Source organism: Phocoena phocoena, chromosome 17 (genome assembly GCF_963924675.1).
Source record: "Phocoena phocoena chromosome 17, mPhoPho1.1, whole genome shotgun sequence".
Classification (NCBI taxonomy): domain Eukaryota; kingdom Metazoa; phylum Chordata; class Mammalia; order Artiodactyla; family Phocoenidae; genus Phocoena; species Phocoena phocoena.
In genome coordinates, this window is record NC_089235.1 from 44,930,485 (window position 1) to 44,953,637 (window position 23,153).

The 23,153-nt window shown below is 37.1% G+C and overlaps 1 protein-coding gene and 1 pseudogene across 1 annotated transcript in view; both read right to left on the reverse strand.

The window, feature by feature from the left end:
- RGS22 (regulator of G protein signaling 22) overlaps window positions 1-23,153 on the reverse strand; it is a 170,976-nt gene that overhangs the window by 125,577 nt on the left and 22,246 nt on the right. Inside the window, exon 4 of the mRNA XM_065895144.1 lies at window positions 21,655-21,876. Within this exon, the coding sequence (XP_065751216.1) occupies window positions 21,655-21,876 (222 nt within the window). The remainder of the gene's footprint in view (window positions 1-21,654; window positions 21,877-23,153) is intronic.
- Window positions 15,781-16,797, reverse strand: LOC136137195 (growth hormone-inducible transmembrane protein pseudogene; annotated as a pseudogene).

Consider the following 23,153-nt stretch of genomic DNA (forward strand, 5'->3'; position numbering starts at 1 on the left):
GGGAAAAGAATTTGAAAAAGAATACTTGTGTATGTATAACTGAATCACTTTGCTGTATATCTGAAACTAACACAACGTCGTTAATCAACTGTAATCCAATAAAAATTTTTAAAAATTATAATTGACTGGAGGCATGATTAGCTAGGTTGAAGAGGGAAGGAGGAAAGAAATAAAGATAAGTTTAGCTTAATAGATCACAGGGTAAGATTTGAGAGATGGAGGGAGGAAGGCTGGAGAAGTAGGCAGGGCCCTGATTATGAGTAGTCTTTTAAATAACATTATGGAGTTTAGATTTTATCTTGAGGTTGTGAGGGTCACATGAATTTACAGAAGAGTTACTAAGTTGCTATTCATCCTAAGACATTTATACACTATTGTTTCTATTTTGTCTTATATTCACTTTTTCCAGAATTCTAATCAATGCCAGTACCTTGGACAGTAAACAGATGCTAATAATAAGTAAAACAACCAATAAAGTACACATTTCAGTGAGGCAAATGTGTCTGCACTATGTGGCTTCCACTGACTGTCTGCTAAAGCAAAAATTTTGCTCTGATATTAACATCAGAGTCAACGCAGACCACTGCTATCTCCTTTGAGGAAATCGCAGGCTCACACAGCAGTGCTGCCACCATCTGAGAAGCTAATGTTCTTGGGGGTGCACCTGTGCTCAGCAATGCTGACATGTGGCACCAAGTCATTAGGCTCCCCAGGACTGGAAAACTGAGCAAACAATGGTTTCCTCCCGTTTAGCCAAAAACAGCCACTTGCCTTCACCAAAGACTATCTTCTGGGTACTGAAAGAATAGAAGAAACTTTGGAAACAGCCAGCACCTTAACAGTAGCATCTTGTTGACTGCTTATCAGTGAGATCTGAAGGACATTTGGATCTTGAGTAAGAAGGATTCCACATATGCTACACACTGACAACCAACCACACAGGAGTCTTGAATTCTCATGAGCAATGTATTCAATGTATCACAAAAAGACACCAGGCCGCACATAAAAATCGACATAAACACTTGAGGAATTCTACAAGGCCATGGAACTACTCAGTTCATACAAAATCAGTTTGCCTAATATTTACCTAATGAACAGTTCACCTATAACTCTTTCCTTTTTGTATGTTTTGCATCTATTTGACCTAAAAATTAAGTGGAAAGTATAAAAAAATAAAATCAAAATTGAAGAAAAGTCTTTAGTCAAACTGCTAAAAAATCCTTTCAAGGTGTTTTCAAGTAACTAAAATATAAAGACCAAAAAGATACAAAACAACCCTGCCAACCATAGAAGGATAAATTAATAAACACTATAAGAAACACAAAAATAATTTACCTAAAGTAAAATTATTTAATCCTCAAAACTAAAAAAAACGTTAAGAAAGAAAAACAGATAACCAAAAGGTTAGGGGAAACTGGCTGTCGGTAGGTAAAACACTCTAGAACTACTTCCAATTAGCCATACACAAGCTCTTTAAACTGTCACCAGGATTAGATTAATAAAAATTATATTTATATGTATGAGCAACTAAATAAAGCATGGCTACCTGCCAATGGACTAGATTTTCTGTCTAGTCATTTACTGAAGTATAAATTACATAGAGTAAAATCCATCCTTTTTAGTACACAGTGCTACAAGTTTTGACAATTACATACAGTCATGTAACCATGACTACAATCAAGATGTAGAATAGTTCCAACAGCTCCAAACTTCCTCATGACACTTTGCAGTCAATGACTCCCTCTAACCCCAGGCCCTGGCAACCACTGACAGTTTCTCTATATAGTTTTGCCTTTCCCAGAATGTCATATAAATGGAATCAATATAGTATGTAGCCTTTGACTCTGGCTTCTTTCATTTAGCATAATGCATGTGAGACTGATCTATGTTCTTCCATGGATCACTAGTCCATTCCTCTTCATTGCTGAGTAGTACTCCACTGTACTGATGAACCACATTTTATTTATCCATTCCCAGTAAGGAAATTCGGGTTGTTTCTAGCTTTTGGTGATTATAATAAAACAACTGGAGACATTCACATATAGGTGTTTTCTTTTTTTTTTTTTTTTGGCTGCATTGGGTCTTTGTTGCGGTGAGTGGGGGCTACTCTTCATCATGGTGTGTGGACTTCTCACTGCAGTGGCTTCTCTTGTTGCGGAGCACGGGCTCTAGGCGCCCAGGCTTCAGTAGTTGTGGCACATGGGCTCAGTAGTTGTGGCTCGCAGGCTCTAGAGCTCAGGTTCCGTAGTTGTGGCACACGGGCTTAGTTGCTCCGCGGCATGTGGGATCTTCCCGGACCAGGGCTCGAACCTGTGTCCCCTGCACTGGCAGGCGGATTCTTAACCACTGTGCCACCAGGGGAGTCCCTCACGTACAGGTTTTTATGTGAACATAACTGTCTATTTCCCTTGGGTTAATATATAGGAATAAGATAGATAGGTAGTATGGCATGTGTTTAACTTAGGAAGAACTGCCAAACTGTTTTCCCAAATGTAATTTGCATCAACAATGTAAGAGTTCTAGATGCTCTGCATCCTGGCTAGCATTTTGTATTGTCAATATTTATTTGTTGTTTATTTTGTACATCATAATAGGTGAGTAGAAACAGTTCATTGTGATGTATGTGCGAACACTTTTTTTTAATAACAGCTTTGAGATATAGCTTATGTTTCACACAACTCATCCATTTAAAGTATAAGCCAATGATTTTAGTATATTCAGAAACCATCACCACAAATTTAGAACATTTTCATCACCCTCTCCAAAAAACCCATACCCATTAGCAATCACTCTCCATTCATTCCAACTCCTCCACCTCACCTCCCAATGTTGAATGCACTTCTCTTATGACTAAAGATGTTGAGCATCTTTTCATATGTGTATTGGTCATTTTTACATCTTGTTTGGAGAAATATCTATTCAGATCCTTTGTCCATTTTTAAATTGGGTAGTCCTTTTATTGTTGAGTTGTAAGAGCTCTTTACACAGTCTAGATACACAGTCCTTATCATATATATGACTGGCAAATATTTTCTCCCATTCTGTGGGTTGTCTTTTCACTTTCTTTAGACCATAAAAGTTTTATATTTTTATTTATCTGTTTTTTTCTTTTGTTGTTTATGCTTTTGGTGTGATATCTAAAATACCAATGCCTATATAAGGTCATGAAGATTTACATTTGTGTTTTCTTCTAAAATATGCTTCATTATTAGTATTTTTTGCATTGCTAGATTCAGTTTGCTGTTTTTGAACTTTTTTGTGTCTACGTTCATGAGGGATATTAGTTTGTAAGCTCTTTTCTTTGAAATTTCTTTAGTGCTGGTATAAGGATAATGCTGGCATTATAAAATGAGTTGGAAATTGATCCCTCTTATTTTGTTTTTTTTTTTTTTTTTTTGGAAGCGTTTTCATAAATTTAGTATTACTTCATCTTTAAAGGTTTGACAGAATTCACCAGTGAAGTCATCTGGACCTAGAGTTTTCTTCGTGGAAATCTTCTTCCCCCAAGACTTAGTTTTTTGGAGCAGTTTTAGGTTTACAACAAAACTGAGAAGATAAAGATTTCCTGTATATCTCCTGCATCCACATATTCACAGCCTCCCCCTTTATGAACATCACTCACAGAATGGTACATTTTTTACCAAGAATGAACCTACATTGACACATCATAATCACCCAAAATCCATTGTTTACCTTAGGGTTCACTCTTGGTGTTATACATTCTATGGGTTTGGACAAGCATATAATGACATATATCCATCAGTGTAATATCATACAGAGTATTTTCACTACCCTAAAAATCCTCTATGCTCTGCCTATTCATCTCTGGCCCCTGGAACCCCTAGTAATCACTGATCTTTTTTTTTAATATTTTGATGTGCTTGATTTTATTCTGTATTTTTTTGAATTTTATTTTATTTATTTTTTTATACAGCAGGTCCTTATCAGTTATCCATTTTATACAAAACCACTAACCTTTTCATTGTCTACATAGATGTGCCTTTTTCAGAATATTATATAGTTGGAATCATACAGTATGTAGCCTTTTTCAAATTGGCTTCTTTCACTTAGAAATATGTATTTAAGGTCCCACCATGTATTTTTTGTGGATTGAAAGCTCATTTCTTCTTACCACTCTATAATATCCCCTTGTCTGGATGTAGACAGTTTAGTTATCCACTCATCTAATGAAGGGCATCTTAGTTGCTTCCAAGTTTTGACAATTATGAATAAAGCTACTATAAACATCCATATGCAGGTTTCTGTGTGGGCATATATTTTCAACTCCTTTGGGTAAATAACCAGGGAGTATGATTGCTGAAATGTATGCTAAGAGTATGTTAGTTTTGTAAGAAACCATCCAAATGTCCTCCAAAGTGGCTGTACCACTTTTGCATTTCCACCAGCAATGTATCTGATTTCCTGTTGCTCCACATCTTCATTAACATTTGGTGTTGTAAGTGTTCTGGATTTTGGCCATTCTAATAGGTGTGTACTAGTCTTCTGTCTTTTTTTTATTGGATTACTGGGAGAACAGTGTTTAAGTCTTTAACTATAACTATGGATTGTCTATTCCTCTTTTCAGTGCTATCAGCTTTTATTTCATGTATTCTGAAGGTCTTTTGTATGGTGCATAATTATGGGTTGTTATGCTTTCTTGGTGAATTGATCGCTTTATCACTATGTGATGTCTCTTTGTATCCATAGCAAGATGCCTTCTTCTGAAGTCTACTCTGATATTAACACAGTCACTCCAGCTTTCTTTCAATTAGTAATTGTATGGTATAGCTTTTTGCCTTCTTTTACTTACAACAAAATTTTGTATTATATTTAAGGTGATGTTCTTATAGACAGAAAATAGTGGTGGGTCTTTTTTTTAACCCATCTGACTCTGACTCTTAATTGGGGTGTGTAAGCCATTTAAATTTAATGTAATTATTTATGTATATGATTAAGGTGCTGCTAATTACTGATGTGGTTTGCTCAAAATCTACCATCTTGCTTTCTGCTTGTTCTGTATATCCTTTATCTCTTCTTTCTTCATTCTCTGCCTGTTTTTGGTTTGAGTACTTTCTTATTCCTTTTTTTCTCCACTATTATTATATGATTTATACCTCTTTAAAATATTTTTAAATTGTTGCCCTGTTGTTTACAGTATGTATATTTAATGAATCACAGTCTACCTCAAATATATCGAGTAAGATCACCTTTTAGATCTTTCTGAGAGACTGTGTCAAAATACATAACTCAAGTTAAGAAGCTCCTTGTACACAGATATTGAATCATTATGCTGTACACCTGAAATTAATATAATGTTCTATGTCAACTGTACCTCAATAAAAAAAAAGAAGCTCCTAATAAACAGTTTTTAACAAAAAAGAAATAGGTTATAAAGACTTCCATGAAATAAAAAATTTCTGTTCACTGAAGAAACTGAATAAACCAATAAATATCACTGTCCCAACTAGGGAAAAAAGTTTTTAACTAAATGTTTATACAGTGCTAAACTGTCCATAATAGATGTCCTTGTTTTAAATTCAAAACAATGCTATAACATAGTTGTTATTACTATTTTTATTTTTGTATTTATAAACAATATTTATAAATAGTTATTATTATTAATACATTTAATTTGATGAAATTAAACAAGAAAGACAGAAATATATCTGAATTCAGTAAAAGAAGAATTGAAGATTTTCCAGGCTGGAGAAGAGCTATGTTTTAAGTATTAGATATGTGTTAGCTTAAAATGTCCATCAGACATTTTAAATCAAGAGAAAACAGTATTGTTACACATTATTATTTTCATTTGATTCACATAACAAACCTAAGTAGTAGGTATTGAAGGCATCATTTGACAGATGAGGAAAATGAGGCTCATCAAAATGACTTGTATAAAAGCACAGTCTAGTAAGTTGAAGAGCCAATATTAGAACCCAAGTTCTTTTACATCATGCTAGGGAGACAAAATTCAGAAGCTGAGAGAATTTAACGCCAGAGACTCAGAGCCACACAATGTAATTTCAAGATCAGAAATCTCAACCCCATGCAGTGCAACCTGGGAATACTCAAGCTGCACCCACTCCAGCTACAGTTAGTTATCTTGCTAGAGCAGCCCTGGAGAGGCACGTCTGGGGAAACCCTGGCATGGGCCTACTCCAACTCCAACCATCCTACCAAGGGAGCCCCGATGCTGTATGCCCTGGGGACACCCCCCATCCCAGTCCACATCCTCTCCAGCTCCAGCTGGCATTCCAAAGCTTCCTAGCACAAGCACTTTACACAAGGAATGCTCCTACACAAGGCCACATCTTCAAAATCAGGAGAGGTAGCTGTTTGGCCTGATTCACAGAATCAAATACAGAAAGCCACTGAACCAAGATGGCAGAGTAGAAGGACGTGCTCTCACTCCATCTCGCGAGAACACCAGAATCACAACTAGCTGCTGAACAATCATCAACAGGAAGACACTGGAACTCACCAAAAAGGATACCCCACATCCAAAGACAACGGAGAAGCCACAGTGAGACGGGGGCAGGGGGGCAATCACAGTAAAATCAAAACTCATAACTGCTGGGTGGGTGACACACAGACTGGAGAACACTAATCCCACAGAAGTTCACCCACTGGAGTGGAGGTTCTGAGCCTCACGTCAGGCTTCCCAACCTGGGGGTCCGGCAACAGTACCTAGAGAATCAGACATTGAAGGCTAGCGGGATTTGACTGCAGGACTTCGACAGGACTGGGGGAAACAGGCACTCCACTCTGGAGGGCACACACAAAGTAGTGTACAAATCGGGACCCAGGGGAAGGAGCAGTGACCGCAAGGGAGACTGAACCAGACCTACCTGCTAGTGTTGGAGGGTCTCCTGCAGAGGTGGGGGGTAGCTGTGGCTCACCGTGAGGACAAGGAAACTGGCAGCAGAGGTTCTGGGAAGTACTGCTAGGCGTGAGCTCTCCCAGAGTCTGCCATTAACCCCACCAAAGAGCCCAGGTAGGTTCCAGTGTGGGGTTGCCTCAGGCCAAACAGACAACAGGCAGGGAACCCAGCCCCAGCCATCAGCAGTCAAGCAGATTAAAGTTTTACTGAGCTCTGCCCACCAGAGCAATACCCAGCTCTACCTATCACCAGTCCCTCCAGTCAGGAAGCTTGCACAAGCCTCTTAGATACTCTCATCCACCAGAGGGCAGACAGCAAAAGCAAGAAGAACTACAATCCTGCAGCCTGTGGAACAAAAACCACATTCCCAGTAAGATAGAAAGGAAGAAAAGGCAGAGGACTATGCACCAGATGAAGGAACAAGATAAAGCTCCAGAAAAACAACTCAATGAAGTGGAGATAGGCAACCTTCCAGAAAAAGAATTCAGAATAATGATAGTGAAGATGATCCAGGACCTCAGGAAAAGAATGGAGGCAAAGATTGAGAAGATGAAAGAAATGTTTAACAAAGACCCAGAAGAATTAAAGAACAAACAAACAGAGATGAACAGTAGAATAACTGAAATGAATACTACACTAGAATGAAACAATAGCAGAATAACTAAGGCAGAAAAACGGATAAGTGACCTGGAAGAGAGACTGGTGGAATTCACTGCTGCGGAACAGAATAAAGAAAAAAGAATGAAAAGAAATGAAGACAGCCTAAGAGACCTCTGGGACAACATTAAATGCAACAACATTCACATTATAGGGGTCCCAGAAGGAGAAGAGAGAGAGAAAGGACCAGAGAAAATATCTGAAGAGATTATAGTCGAAAACTTCCCTAACATGGGAAAGGAAATAGCCACCCAAGTTCAGGAAGCACAGAGACTCCCATACAGGATAAACCCAAGGAGAAACACACCAAAACACATACTAATCAAATTGGCAAAAATTAAAGACAAAGAAAAATTATTGAAAGCAGCAAGGGAAAAATGACAAATAACATACAAGGGAACTCCCATAAGATTAACAGCTGATTTCTCAGCAGAAATTCTATAAGCCAGAAGGGAGTGGCATGATAAACTGATGAAAGGGAAGAACCTACAACCAAGATTACTCTACCCGGCAAGGATCTCATTCAGATTCGATGGAGAAATCAAAAGCTTTACTGACAAGCAAAAGTTAAGAGAATTCAGCACCACCAAACCAGCTCTACAACAAATGCTAAAGGAACTTCTCTAAGTGAGAAACACAGGAGAATAAAAGGACCTACAAAAACAAACCCAAAACAATTAGGAAAATGGTCATAGGAACATACTTATCGATAATTACCTTAAACGTGAATGGATTAAATGCTCCAACCAAAACACACAGGCTTGCTGAGTGGATACAAAAACAAGACCCATATGTATGCTGTCCACGAGAGACCCACTTCAGACCTAGGGACACATACAGATTGAAAGTGAGGGGATGGAAAAAGATTTTCCATGCAAATGGAAATTAAGAGAAAGCTGGAGTAGCAATACTCATATCAGAAAAAATAGACTTTAAAATAAAGAATGTTACAAGAGACAAGGAAGGACGCTACACAATGATCAGCGGATCGATCCAAGAAGAAGATATAACAATTATAAATATATATGCATCCAACATAGGAGCACCTCAACATAAGGCAACTGCTAACAGCTATAAAAGAGGAAATCGACAGTAACACAATAATCGTGGGGGACTTTAAAACCTCGCTTACACCAATGGACAGATCATCCAAAATAAATAAGAAAACAGAAGCTTTAAATGACACAATAGACAAGATAGATTTAATTGATATTTATAGGACATTCCATACAAAAACAGCAGATTACACTTTCTTCTCAGGTGTGCATGGAACATTCTCCTAGATAGATCATATCTTGGGTCACAAATGAAGCGTCAGTAAATTTAAGAAAATTGAAATCATATCAAGAATCTTTTCTGACCACAAACAACACTATGAGATTAGAAATGAATTACAGGGAAAAAAACACAAACACATGGAGGCTACACAATACGTTACTAAATAACCAAGTGATCACTGAAGAAATCAAAGAGGAAATCAAAAAATACCTAGAGACAAATGACAATGAAAACATGATGATCCAAAACCAATGGGATGCAGCAAAAGCAGTTCTAAGAGGGAAGTTTATAGCTATACAAGCCTACCTCAAGAAACAAGAAAAATCTCAAATAAACAATCTAACCTTACACCTAAAGGAACTAGAGAAGGCAAAAAAAAAAAAAACCCAAAGTTAGCAGAAGGAAAGAAATCATAAAGATAGAGCACAAATAAATGAAATAGAAACAAAGAAAACAATATAGCAAATATAAATAAAACTAAAAGCTGGTTCTTTTAGAAGATAAACAAAATTGATAAACCATTAGCCAGGCTCATCAAGAAAAAGAGGGAGAGGACTCAAATCAATAAAATCAGAAATGAAAAAGGAGTAGTTACAACAGACACTGCAGAAATACAAAGCATCCTAAGACACTACTACAGGCAACTCTGTGCCAATAAAATGGACAACCTGGAAGAAATGGACAAATTCTTAGAAAGGTATAACCTTCCAAGACTGAACCAGGAAGAAACAGAAAATATGAACAGACCAATCACAAGTAATGAAATTGAAACTGTGATTAAAAAACTTCCTTCAGGGGCTTCCCTGGTGGTGCAGTGGTTGAGAGTCTGCCTGCCAATGCAGGGGACACAGATTCGTGCCCCGGTCCGGGAAGATCCCACATGCCACGGAGCAACTGGGCCCATGAGCCCTGGCCGCTGAGCCTGCGCATCCGGAGCTTGTGCTCCACAATGGGAGAGGCCACAGCAGTGAGAAACCCATGTACCGCAAAAAAAAAAAAAAAAAATTTCCAACAAACAAAAGTCCAGGACCCGATGGCTTCACAAGTGAATTCTATCAAACATTTAGAGAAGAGCTAACACCCATCCTACTCAAAGTCTTCCAAAAAACTGCAGAGGAAAGAACACTCCCAAGCTCACTGTATGAGGCCACCATCACCCTGATACCAAAACCCGACAAAGATACTACAAAAAAAGAAAACTACAGAGCAATATCACTGATGAATATAGATGCAATAATCCTCAACAAAATACTAGCAAACAGAATCCAACAAGACATTAAAAGGATCATAAACCATGATCAAGTGGGATTTATCCCAGGGATGCAAGGATTCTTCAATATATGCAAATCAATGTGATACACCATATTAACAAATTGAACAAAAAACCATATGATCATCTCAATACTTGCAGAAAAAGCTTTTCACAAAATTCAACACCCATTTATGATAAAAACTCTCCAGAAAGTGGGCATAGGGAAACCTACCTCAACATAATAAAGGTCATATACAACAAACCCACAGCAAACATCATTCTCAATGGTGAAAAACTGAAAGCATTTCCTCTAATATCAGGAATGAGACAAGGATGTCCACCCTTACCACTATTATTCAAAACAGTTTTGGAAGTCCTAGCCACGGCAATCAGAGAAGAAAAAGAAATAAAAGGAATACAAATTGGAAAAGAATGAATAAAACTGTCACTGTTTGCAGATGATATGATACTATACATAGAGAACCCTAAAGATGCCACCAGAAAACTACTAGAGCTAATCAATGAATTTGGTAAAGTTTCAGGATACAAAATTAATTCACAGAAATCTCTGGCATTCTTTTACACTAATGATGAAAAATCAGAAAGAGAAATTAAGGAAACACTCCCATTTACCATGGCAACTAAAAGAATAAAATACCTAGGAATAAATCTACCTAGGGAGACAAAAGACCTGTATGTGGAAAACTATAAGACACTGATGAAAGAAATTAATGATGATACCAATAGATGGAGAGATATACCATGTTCTTGGATTGGAAGAATCAATATTGTGAAAATGACTATACTACCCAACGCAATCTACAGATTCAATGCAATCCCCATCAAATTACCAATGGCATTTTTTACGGAACTAGAACAAAAAATCTTAAAATTTGTATGGAGACACAAAAGATCCCAAAAAGCCAAAGCAGTCTTGAGGGAAAAGAACAGAGCTGGAAGAATCAGACTCCCTGACTTCAGACTATACTACAAAGCTACAGTAATCAAGACAATATGGTACTGGCACAAAAATAGAAACATAGATGAATAGAAGAAGATAGAAAGGCCACAGATAAACCCACACACCTATGGTCAACTAGTCTATGACAAAGGAGGCAAGGATATACAATTGAGAAAAGACAGTCTCTTCAATAAATGGTGCTGGGAAAACTGGACAGCTACATGTAAAAGAATGAAATTAGAACACTCCTTCACACCATACACAAAAATAAACTCAATATGTATTAGAGCCCTAAATGTAAGACCGGACACTATAAAACTCTTAGAGGAAAACATAGGAAGAACACTCTTTGACATGAATCACAGCAAGACCTTTTTTGATCTACCTCCTAAAGTAATGGAAATAAAAACAAAGATAAACAAATGGGACCTAATGAAACTTCAAAGCTTTTGCACCTTCAGAATGGGAGAAAATATTTGCAAACGAATCAACAGACAAAGGATTAATCTCCAAAATATATAAACAGCTCATGCAGCTCAATATTAAAAAAACAAAGAACCCAATCCAAAAATAGGCAGAAGACCTAAACAGACATTTCTCAAAAGAAGATATACAGATGGCCAAGTAGCACATGAAAAGCTACTCAAGATCACTACTGGAGAAATGCAAATCAAAACTACAATGAGGTACCACCTGACACCAGTTAGAATGGGCATCTTCAGAAAATCTACAAACAACATATGCTGGATAGGGTGTGGAGAAAGGGAACCCTCTTGTACTGTTGGTGGGAATGTAAATTGATACAGCCACTATGGATAACAGTATGGGGGTTCCTTTAAAAAGTAAAAATAGAATTACCATATGATCCAGCAATCCCACTACTGGGCATAAACCCAGAGAAAACCATAATTCAAAAAATACACATGCACCCCAATGTTCATTGTAGCACCATTTACAATAGGCAGGTCATGGAAGCAACCTAAATGTCCATCGACAGACGAATGGATAAAGAAGATGTGGTACACATATAAAATGGAATATTACTCAGCCATAAAAAGGAACAAAATTGGGTCCTTTGTTGAGACGGGGATGGATCTAGAGACTGTCGTACAGAGTGAAGTAAGTCAGAAAGAGAAAAACAAATATCATATATTAAGGTATATATGTGGAACCTAGAAAAATGGTACAGATGAACCGGTTTGCAGGGCAGAAACTGAGACACAGATGTAGAGAACAAATGTATGGAAACCAGTGGGGGAAAGTGGCAGGGGGTGGTGGTGGTGGTGTGCTGAATTGGGTGATTGGGATTGACATATACACACTGATGTGTATAAAATTGATGACTAATAGGAACCTGCTGTATAAAAAAATAAATTAAATAAAACTTAAAAAATACAGAAAGTCAAACAGAGGAGACAGAGGAATATGTTCCAAAAAAAGAGAACAAGCTAAAACTTCAGGAAAAAAAAAAAAAAAGCTTAACAAAATGGAGATAAGAAAGGTACCTTATAAATAGTTCAAAGTAATAATAATAAAGGTGCTCACTGAACTTGGGAGAAGAAAGGAAAAACACACTGAGAACTTCAACAGAGTCAGAAAATATAAGAAAGAACCAATCAGGGCTGAAGTATACAATAACTGAAATGAAAAATACACTAGAGGGGATTGATAGCAAAATAGATGATATGGAAGAAGAGATCAGTGATCTGGAAGACAGAAAAGTGGATATCACCCAATCAGAAGAGAAAAAAGTTTTTTTAAAAAAATGAGGATAGTTTATGGACCTCTGAGACAACATCAGGCATACTAAAATTTGTAGATGACTCAGAAGGAAGAGAGAGAGAGAAAGGGGCAAAAGCTTATTTGAAGAAATAATGGCTGAAAACTTCCCTAACCTGGAGAAGGACATGGATATTGAGAACCAGGAAGCACATAGAGTCCCAAAGAAGATGAACCCAAAGAGATCCACACCAAAACATACCATAATTAAAACAGCAAAATTAAAGATAAAGGAAGAATTTTAAAGGCAGCAAGAGAAAAATAACTAGTCACATACGAGGGAACTTCCATAAGACTACAAGCTTATTTTTCAGCAGTACCTTTTCAGGCCAGAAGAGAGTGGCATAATATATTAAAGGGCTGAAAAATAAAAACTTACAACCACAAATGCTCTACTTGGCAAGATTATAATTCAGAATTAAAGGAGAGATAAAGAGTTTCTAAGAGAAACAAAAGATAAAGGAGTTCATCACTTCTAAACCACCCTTATGAGAAATGTTAAAGGATTTTCTTTAAGTGGAAAAGAAAAGGCCATAAATAGAAATAAGAAAATACTTGAAAGAAAAAAATTACACTGGTAAAGGCAAAAATTATATATAGTAAAGGCAATATCAGCTACTTAAAAAGCTAGTATGATGCTTAAAAGACAAAAGTAGTAAAATCAACTATAACTACAATAAAATAAAAAGGTATAAAATATGATGTCAAAAACATAAAACATGGGGGAGTAGTAAAATGTGATGCTTTTATTTTATTTTTATTTATTTATTTTTTTTGTGGTACATGGGCCTCTCACTGTTGTGGCCTCTCCCATTGCGGAACACAGGCTCCAGACGCTCAGGCTCAGCGGCCGTGGCTCACGGGCCCAGCCACACTGTGGCATGTGGGATCTTCCCGGACCGGGGCACGAACCCATGTCCCCTGCATCGGCAGGCGGACTCTCAACCACTGAGCCACCAGGGAAGCCCAATGTGATGCTTTTAGAATGCATTTGAACTTAAGCAACTATCAACTTAAAATAAACTGCCATGTATATATGTTATATTCATGAACCTCATGGGAATCACAAACAAAAACCTATGATAAATACACTAAAGATAAAAGAACCCAAGCATAACATCAAAGAAAGCCATCAAGTCACAAAGGAAGAGAGCAAGAGAGAAGAAAGGAACAAAGAAGAACTACAAAAAGAACCAGAAAAACATTAATAAGTACATACCTATCAATAATGACGTTAAATGTAAATAGCTCCAATCAAAAGACATGGGGTAGCTGAATGGATAAGAAAACAAGACCCATCTATGTGCTGCCTACAGGAGATTCACTTCAGATCTAAAGACACACACAGACGGAAAGTTAAAGGATGGAAAAGATATTCCATACAAATGGAAACCAAAAGAAAGTTGGGATAACAATACTCATATCAGATAAAATAGACTTTATTTTTTTTTAATCTGGCCAGAGCCTTTATTATTTCAGAAATAAGCATCCTATGTAACTTGAAGTGGTTAGAATAGTTATTTATGGATTACTGTAATAAATATTTGTCAAAACACCAACTATCTCAATAATCATACACTTATTTCACTCATAAGAATGTCCAAAAATAACTCTTCTGTATCAAAAAATTTACAAATGGCACAAGAGAGTTAAATAATGGTCTGTGGAGGAGAGAAGAAAAATTCTGCTGGGGAAACTCTAATGAAGCATTTTCTCCATTACATTTTTGATTGATATGGTTCATGAAAGAAGCCTCACTTTGCCTTCCTTTTTTTTTTTTTTTTTTTTTGCTGTATGCCGCGGAGCACAGGCTCCAGACACGCAGGCTCAGTGGCCATGGCCCACGGGCCCAGCCGCTCCGCGGCATGTGGGATCCTCCAGGACCGGGGCACAAACCCGCGTCCCCTGCAACGGCAGGCGGACTCTCAACCACTGTGCCACCAGGGAAGCCCTTGCCTTCCTTTTTTTAGTGATTCCTCTGAGAGGGAATGCAAGAAACCAAATCTGAGAGGAAAAACTGCTTTCATAGTCTCAAGTGTAAAGCCCAAACAGGCTTCTCTGATAAAAGCTTTAAAGCCGGAAGAGATGAGAAAGGCAAGCATGTATTCCTTTAAACATTTCAATAAATTTGCAAAAACATTCAGCAATTATGCACATGTTGTTTGTATACTTAAAAAGGCAAAAATTTTCATGCTTTGAATATTCTTTCCTGAATGTTTTAAGAATATTTTGTTCTAGACAACTCAAAAGTAAGGCTTACACACACACATAATATATATAACAGGAATTCTCCATATGATTAGCACTGTGGACTCTCCTGACAGTGTCAAACAATGAAAAGCCAAATATGATCACATCTATACTGTAAGGAGAGCCTGGAGAATCGCCTATGTCTTTGTTTTCTGCTCAACACTTCTGACAAGTTCAGCAGATGTACAGCCATGACTTGTTTCCAAACATCCAGACCCCTTCACTGGCTCACCACAATTACACGACTGTTAAGTTCTAAGTATTCAAAGAAAGACTGCAGGTGTCCCTTTACTTCTCTCTGGTCCCTTTACCAAACCCCTATATCGCTTATGACATTACTTGTTAATATTCCACATTCCAAATGGAAAATGCAGGTACACAGTTTGCTAAATTTCACTTAACCAAATAAATTTAATAATAGATAAAATACTTAAATTCCTGCAACACAAAACTTGGTTTTCACATTCATTAGAACATTTTAGAATTACTCAAACATGAGAATTGAAAATGTGTGTGCTATTTGGAACAGAACTACTGAGTTTATTCTCCAGAAGAAAAAGCAGACCTGAAGCATCACATTACTGGAACACTTGAAACATGTTGACAAGTTCTTATCTTCTAAACTTCCATGAAAGCTGCTTGCACAAACTATTTAAAGAATATCTGCCCCTATTAGACAAGCCAGATATCTGATGTATTAAGGAAGTCAGAAGCTGAGTCACTTCACTTCTTTCTGCTGCCTCCAGTTGCTAGAATACTGACAACTTGCATAAATATGTTTAAAATGTCCATGTAGATTCCCAACATCGAATTGATCGGATCATATTTTTTAACTCCATATACTGGTACTACTTCTGCATGCTTGATTACTTTCTGTGTATCATACAGGAGAAACGTGCTGAAAAGAACTAATCCACCATAAATTGCCACTGGGTACAGAGTGGCACCAGCCACAGTGGTAGGTGGAAGAAACATAGATCCTAGTGAGGACACAAAGACAACACCCTGGCCCACACCCAGGGGTGCTCCCATGTTCACAAACTTCTCACTGGGCACACACATGGCCATGGTGGAGAGGCCTCCCACAATGCCAGCCGTGTACCATACAGCTCTGACAAGAAGAGGCCCCCCTAATATCATCAGAAGAGCCACCACTGCACCCATCACACCAGAATGTAGTAACCAAGCAAGACGCTTTGGGCCTGGGCTCCGTACCAGCATTCCAGCTTCAATCATGCATGCAAAGGTTGCACCAGCTGTCACCCAACAGCCTCTCATCATGAAGTTCATGAGAGCAGGAGTTCTGCTCACAGCCAGGGCAGACAAAGCTGTTATGCCAATACTTCCTGCTAAGTACATATAGATGGAATGAATTCTATCCTTCACATACTGAGGCCAAATTACAGCTTTTTCAATAGCTCCAATCTCATTAGACATTGGCATTCCCAAGCCATAGTAGCACAAAGCTCCAAGACCAACTGCAGCAATAAACCATCTTTCCATCTGATCAATTTAAAATATTTTTTCCAATGATTGTTCCAAAGCTGTCTCCTTGAGTTCTTGGCTAGTTTTCCCATGCCGAATTCCAATTCTTGTCTTGGTGGCATATTCCCTGCTGGGTGTTAAGAGCCACTGATTCTTTGTGATGGAATTCTTCACAACAGGGGAGGCCCTGGTGAAACCTTGGTGGAAAACCCTGGAAGGTAGTGTCTGGAGACACACAAGTCTTGTGGCCAGCATGGTGATGCACCAGGTTTACCAAGCAGATCTGAAATGCTCAGTCCCTGGTCACCTCAAGCATGCAGTTCCCCTTCTGGGCTGGCGAAACACAGCCACACACATCACCCGCACCCTCCGCCCACCTCTTACTGACTGCACATGCCTAAAATAGACTTTAAAACAAACACTGCAACAAAAGACAAAGGAAGGCATTACATAATGATAAAAAGGTCAATCCAAGAAAAGGATATAACATTCATAAATATTTAAGCACCAACATAGGAGCATCTAAGTATATAAAGCAAATATTAACACACACAAAAGGAGAAATAGACAGTAACACAATAATAGTAGGGGAATTTAGTGCCCAACATACATCAACAGACAGATCATCCAGACAGAAAATCAGTAAGAAAACATCGGCTTTAAATGACACAGTAGACCTGATACACCTAACAGACAGATACAGAACATTCCACCCAAAAATTTCGTAATACACATTTTTTTTCAAGTACACATGGAACATTACTCAGGATAGCTCACACGTTAGTCCACAAAACAAGTCTCAATAAAGTTAAGAAGACTGAAATCATATCAATCATCTTTTCTGACCAAAATGGTATGAAACTAGACATCAAGTAAAAGAAGAAAACTGGAAAAGACACAAACATGGAGGAACCAAATAACATGCTACTAAACCACCAGTGGATCAGTGAAGAAATCAAAGAGGAAATAAAAAATACCTTGAAACAAATGAAAATGAAAACACAACTTTCCAAAGTCTATGGGACATAGCAAAAGCAGTTCTAAGAGGGAAGTTCATGGTGATACAGGCCTTCCTCAAGAAATAAGAAAAATCTCAAATAAGCAATGTATCTTTACAGCTAAAGGAACTAGAAAAAGAAGAAAAATGAAGCCCAAAGTTAGTACAAGGAAGAAAATAATAAATATCAGAGCAGGAATACATGAAATAGAGACTTAAAAAAAAGAAAAGAACAATGAAGAGCTAGTTCTTTGAAAAGATAAACAAAATTGATAAACCTTTACCCAGACTCATCAAGAAATAACAGAGATCCCAAATAAATAAAATCAGAAATGAAAGAGAAGTTACAACAAATATCAAAGAAATACAAAGAATCATAAGAGACTAGTACAATTATTTGTCAATAAACTGGACAACCTAGAAGAGATGGATAAATTCCTAAAAACATACAATCTTCTAAGACTCAATCATGAAGAAACAGAAAATCTTAACAAATTACCAATAATGAAATTGAATTAGTAATAATAAAAAAAAACCACCTCCCAACAAACAAAAGTGAAAGACCAGAAGCCTTCACAGGGGAATTCTACCAAACATTTTAAAAAGAGTTAACACCTATTCTTCTCAAACTATTCCAAAAAATTGAAGAGGAAGGAACACTTCCAAACTCGTCCAACAAGGCCAGCATTACCCTGATAACAAAATCAAAGACACTACCAAAAAAAAAAAAAAAAAGATAAAGAAAATCACAGGCCAATATACCTGATGAACAAAGATGCAAAAATCCCCAATAAAACACAGAGGGTGAATTCAATAACACATTAAAAGAATCATAAATCAGATCAAGTGGGATTTATCCCAGGGATGCAAGGATGGTTCAATATTGACAAATCAATGTGATATACTATATTAACAAATGAATAAAAATCATATGATCATCTCAATAGATGCAGAAAAAGCATTTGACAAAATTCAACATCCATTTACAATTAAAAAAAAAAAAACTCTCAACAAAGTGGGCACAGAGGGAACATACCTTAACATAATAAAGGCCATGTGACAAACCCATAGCTGACATCATACTCAATGGTGAAAATTCCTCCTCTAAGATCAGGAACAAGACAAGGATACCCACTCTTGCCACTTTTATTCAACATAATATTGGAACTCCTAGCGACAGCAACCAGACAAGAAAAATAAATAAAAGACACCCAAACTGGAAAAAAAAGAAGTAAAATGGTCACTATTTGCAGATGACATGATACTATATATAGAATACCCTAAAGACTCTGCCAAAAATTATTAGAACAAATAAATTCAGTAAAGTTGCAAGGGTACAAAATTAATATACAGAAATATGTTGCATTTCTATACTCTAGTAATGAACTACCAGAAAGAAAAATTAAGAAAACAATCACATTTACAACTGCATCAAAAAGAATAAAATACATAGGAATAAATTTAACTAAGGAGGTGAAAGACCTGTACTCTGAAAATTATAAGATACTGATGAAAGAAATTAAAGATGAACAAATAAATGGAAAGATATACCATGCCTGTGGATGGGAAGAATTAATATTGTTAACACGTACATACTACCCAAAGCATTCTATAGATTCAAAGTAACCCCTAGCAAAACACCCATGGCATTTTCCCCATAACTAGAATAATCCTATAATTTGTATGAAACCACAAAAGACCCCAAATATCCAAAGCAATCTTAAGAAAGAAGAAAAGGGCTTCCCTGGTGGTGCAGTGGTTGAGAATCCACCTGTCAGTGCAGGGGACACAGGTTCAATCCCTGGACCGGGAAGATCCCGCATGCCGCGGAGCAACTAAGCCTGTGTGCCACAACTACTGAGCCTGCACTCTAGAGCCCGCAAGCCACAACTACTGAAGGCCGCATGCCTAGAGCCTGGGCTCCACAACAAGAGAAGCCACCAGAACGAGAAGCCCACGAACCGCAACGAAGAGTAGCCCCCATTCGCCACAACCAGAGAAAAACCTGCACACAGCAACGAAGACCCAATGCAGCCAGAAAAAATAAATAAAATAAAATAATAAAATAAATAAATTTTTTAAAAAAAGAACAAAGCAGGAGGTATTATGTTCCCTGATTTCAAACTATACTGCAAAGCTACAGTAATCAAAACAGGATGGCACTGTCACAAAAACAAACATATAGATCAATGGAACAGAATAGGGAGCCCAGAAATAAACCCATACTTATGTGGTCAATTAACCCATGACAAAGGAGGCAAGACTATATCATGGGGAAAAGACAGTCTCTTCAATAAATGGTGTTGAGAAAATTGGACAACTATATGCAAAAGAATGAAACTAGACCACTTTCTTACACCATATACAAAAATAAACTCAAAATGGATTAAGGAATTAAATGTAAGACCCGAAAGCATAAAACTCCTAAAAGAAAACATAGGCAATATGCTCTCTGAAACTGGTCTTAGCAATATTGGATCTGTCACCTCAGGCAAGGGCAGCAAAAGCAAAAGTAAACAAATGGGAATACATCAAACTAAAAAGTTTTGCACAGCAAAAGAAACCATCAACAAAGCAAAAAGGCCACTTACTGAATGAGAGAAGATATCTGCAAATGATATATCTGATAAGGGATTAATATCCAAATTATATGAAGAATTCATACAACTCAACAACAACAACAAAAAAATCCCAATTTAAAAAACTGGCTAAGGACCTTAATAGACATTTCTCCAGAGAAGACATACAGATGTCCAACAGGTACATGAAAAGATGCTCAAGATCACTAACTGGATGGGAAATGCAAATCAAAACCACAATGAGATATCACCTCACACCTGTCAGAACGGCTATTATCAAAAAAGACAACAAATAAAGTGTTGGCGAGGATGTGGAGAAAAAGGAACTCTCGCGCACTGTAAATTGGTACAACCACTATGGAAAACAGGATGGAGTTTCCTCAAAGAATTAAAACTAGAACTACCATATGATCCAGCAATTCCACCTCTGGGGGCGGGGGAATGGGCAAAATAGGTAAAGGGAATTAAGCGGTACAAACTTCCAATTATAAAATAAGTCTCAGGGATGCAAAGTATAGCATAGGGAACATACTTAATAATATTCTAATAACTTTGTATAGTGACAGATGGTAACTAGACTTATTGTGGTTTTCATGTCACAATGTATAAAAACATCAAATCACTGTGTTGTATACCTGAAACTAATATAATAATTAAAGACAGAAATCTCAATTCCCAAATGCTTGATAGGATAGAACTCAAATGAAATAAATTCACTGCACAGGCATAACTTGTTTTATTGTGCTTTGCTTTATTGTGCCTCACGGATAATGTGTTTTTTTACAAACTGAAGGTTAGTGGCATCCCTGTGGCAGGCGAGTCTATCAGCACCATTCTTCCCACAGTATTTGCTCACTTCATGTTTCTGTGTGTCACATTTTGGTAATTCTTGCAATATTTCAATCATGTTCATCATTATTACATTTGTTATGGTGATCTGTGATCAGTTATCTTTGATGTTACTACTATGACTTGCTGAAGGCTCAGATGATGGTTAGTGTTTTTTAGCGGTAAAGTATTTTTTAAATTAAGGTATGTACATTGTTTTTTTAAGACACAATGCCATGGTACACTTAACAGACTATAGTGTAGCGTAAACATAATTTTTATATGCACTGGGAAACCAAAATAATTGTATGACTTGCTTTATCATGATATTCACTTTGTTGTGGTGGTCTGGAGCCAAACGTGCAAAATCTCCAAGGTACGCCTGTATACCCACACTTTCTAGAATGCATCTAAACTGTAAAGCATACATATATTTATACTGCCCCAAATTAAACTTATTTTCTAAATATTCAAAGTAAATTACATGACCCTTCTCATATTGATAATCAAATATCAACAAACTGCTAGACTAAACTGGCCATTTGATATGAATAAGATGATACAGTAACTAACAAATACTTTGTGCAAGTACAATAAAATTTAATAGATACAGTTACACTTCAGAAAGGGAAGCCCAAGAAACCTGATGTTAATCTCACTTAATGCCTTATCTACCTAGAAGATATAAACTCAAATATACTTTCTTACCATGATACTGTAGTTGACATTAATGGTCTCATCTTCATAAGGGGCATTCACTTGAACAGGTTTAATATCACTCCTTCCTTTTCTTACAACATCATAGATGGGATTTCGAGGTTGCTGGTTGAAGAGAATTTTTTTCAGTTGCTTTTCCAGAAGTTGTGGAGCATTGTTAACTACTTCAAAAACTCCAGAGTCCACATTAAATCTAATTGCCTCTGAAAAGCTCTGCAAAATAAATTTGTGGAAATACATCTTACAATTTTAAAAACCAGAAACTCACTGTCTCCAAGAAGACTTGATACTTACATGTATGCATATATACTTACACAAAGTTTTGTATTCTTAATCATTACCTTTCCTTTTAGAAGCTTAGAAATCTCTTGACTACAGGTAAGGGAACCCACTGAATCCTTCTTTTCCAAATGTACTTATGCCACGAGATAAGTGTCAGGATATATTATGGCAGAAATTCCTTTTGCATAAACCTCTTATCTCTGTGCTTCTTTGGAACTGGAAAGAAATACACACCTGGTCTCTATGAAGCAATGTTATTCTCTTAGAAGGGGGTGGATTACTAGGGAAGAATGAGTAAAGTAAGAAGAAATCACTCCTGTTGTCTCTTTCATTCCCAGGAGCCATGAAAGCTAAGTCTCCCTTGCCCAAAAGGAGAAAATTAAGTACAATGTGTTCTTCATTTAAGACTATTTCAACACCGTTCCATTCACTGTGACCAAAAAAAGGAGGGAGAGTGAAAGACAATATTTCTGAGCTTTTCTCAGTAATTACTAAATGCTGCCAACTTTTATTTAGAGTCAGTCAGTTAATATACAACAGTCAGGAGTCTTGAGTTTGAATACCAGCTTGCCAATAAGTAGCTCTGTGACTCTGGGTAAATCACTAACATGTTTGGGGCCTCTATCTCCATAGCAAGTATATGGTGGATTGGCTGTGTCTTTTCTCATTTTGCCCTCCAAATCCAGAATCAGGTCCCTTTTCCAGAATATTAATTTATTTTAGGATTCCTTCAGAGAACTGCATACTCATGTGGATTAATTTATACATATTTAGCCAGGTAGTAGAATATTAAGCCCTTCCCCTTGGATCAGTAAGTGTACTAGGGAGAGCATCAATTCTTCCAAGTTTTACTAACAGATTGCTAGATATACTATAGTTAAAATTTAGTAAATGGCAGGATGTTATAAAATTGGAGTTAGAAATATATGTGTATATGTATAAATACCTATTATGTGTTTGTGTGTGTGTATATATATATAAATATACACACACATATATTTTTTAATAAAGACTCATCCTACAGCAAGATGGCGGCTTAGGAAGATCCTGAATATGTCTCCTCCAGTGGACACACTAAGTCCACAGCTACGTATGGAACAATTTCCTCATAAAGAAGCCAAAAGGCTGGCTGAGTGATGACTACACACTGGGCAAACAAGATGTAAACCACATCAAATAGGTAGGAGAAGCTGGGACACAACCTTGCC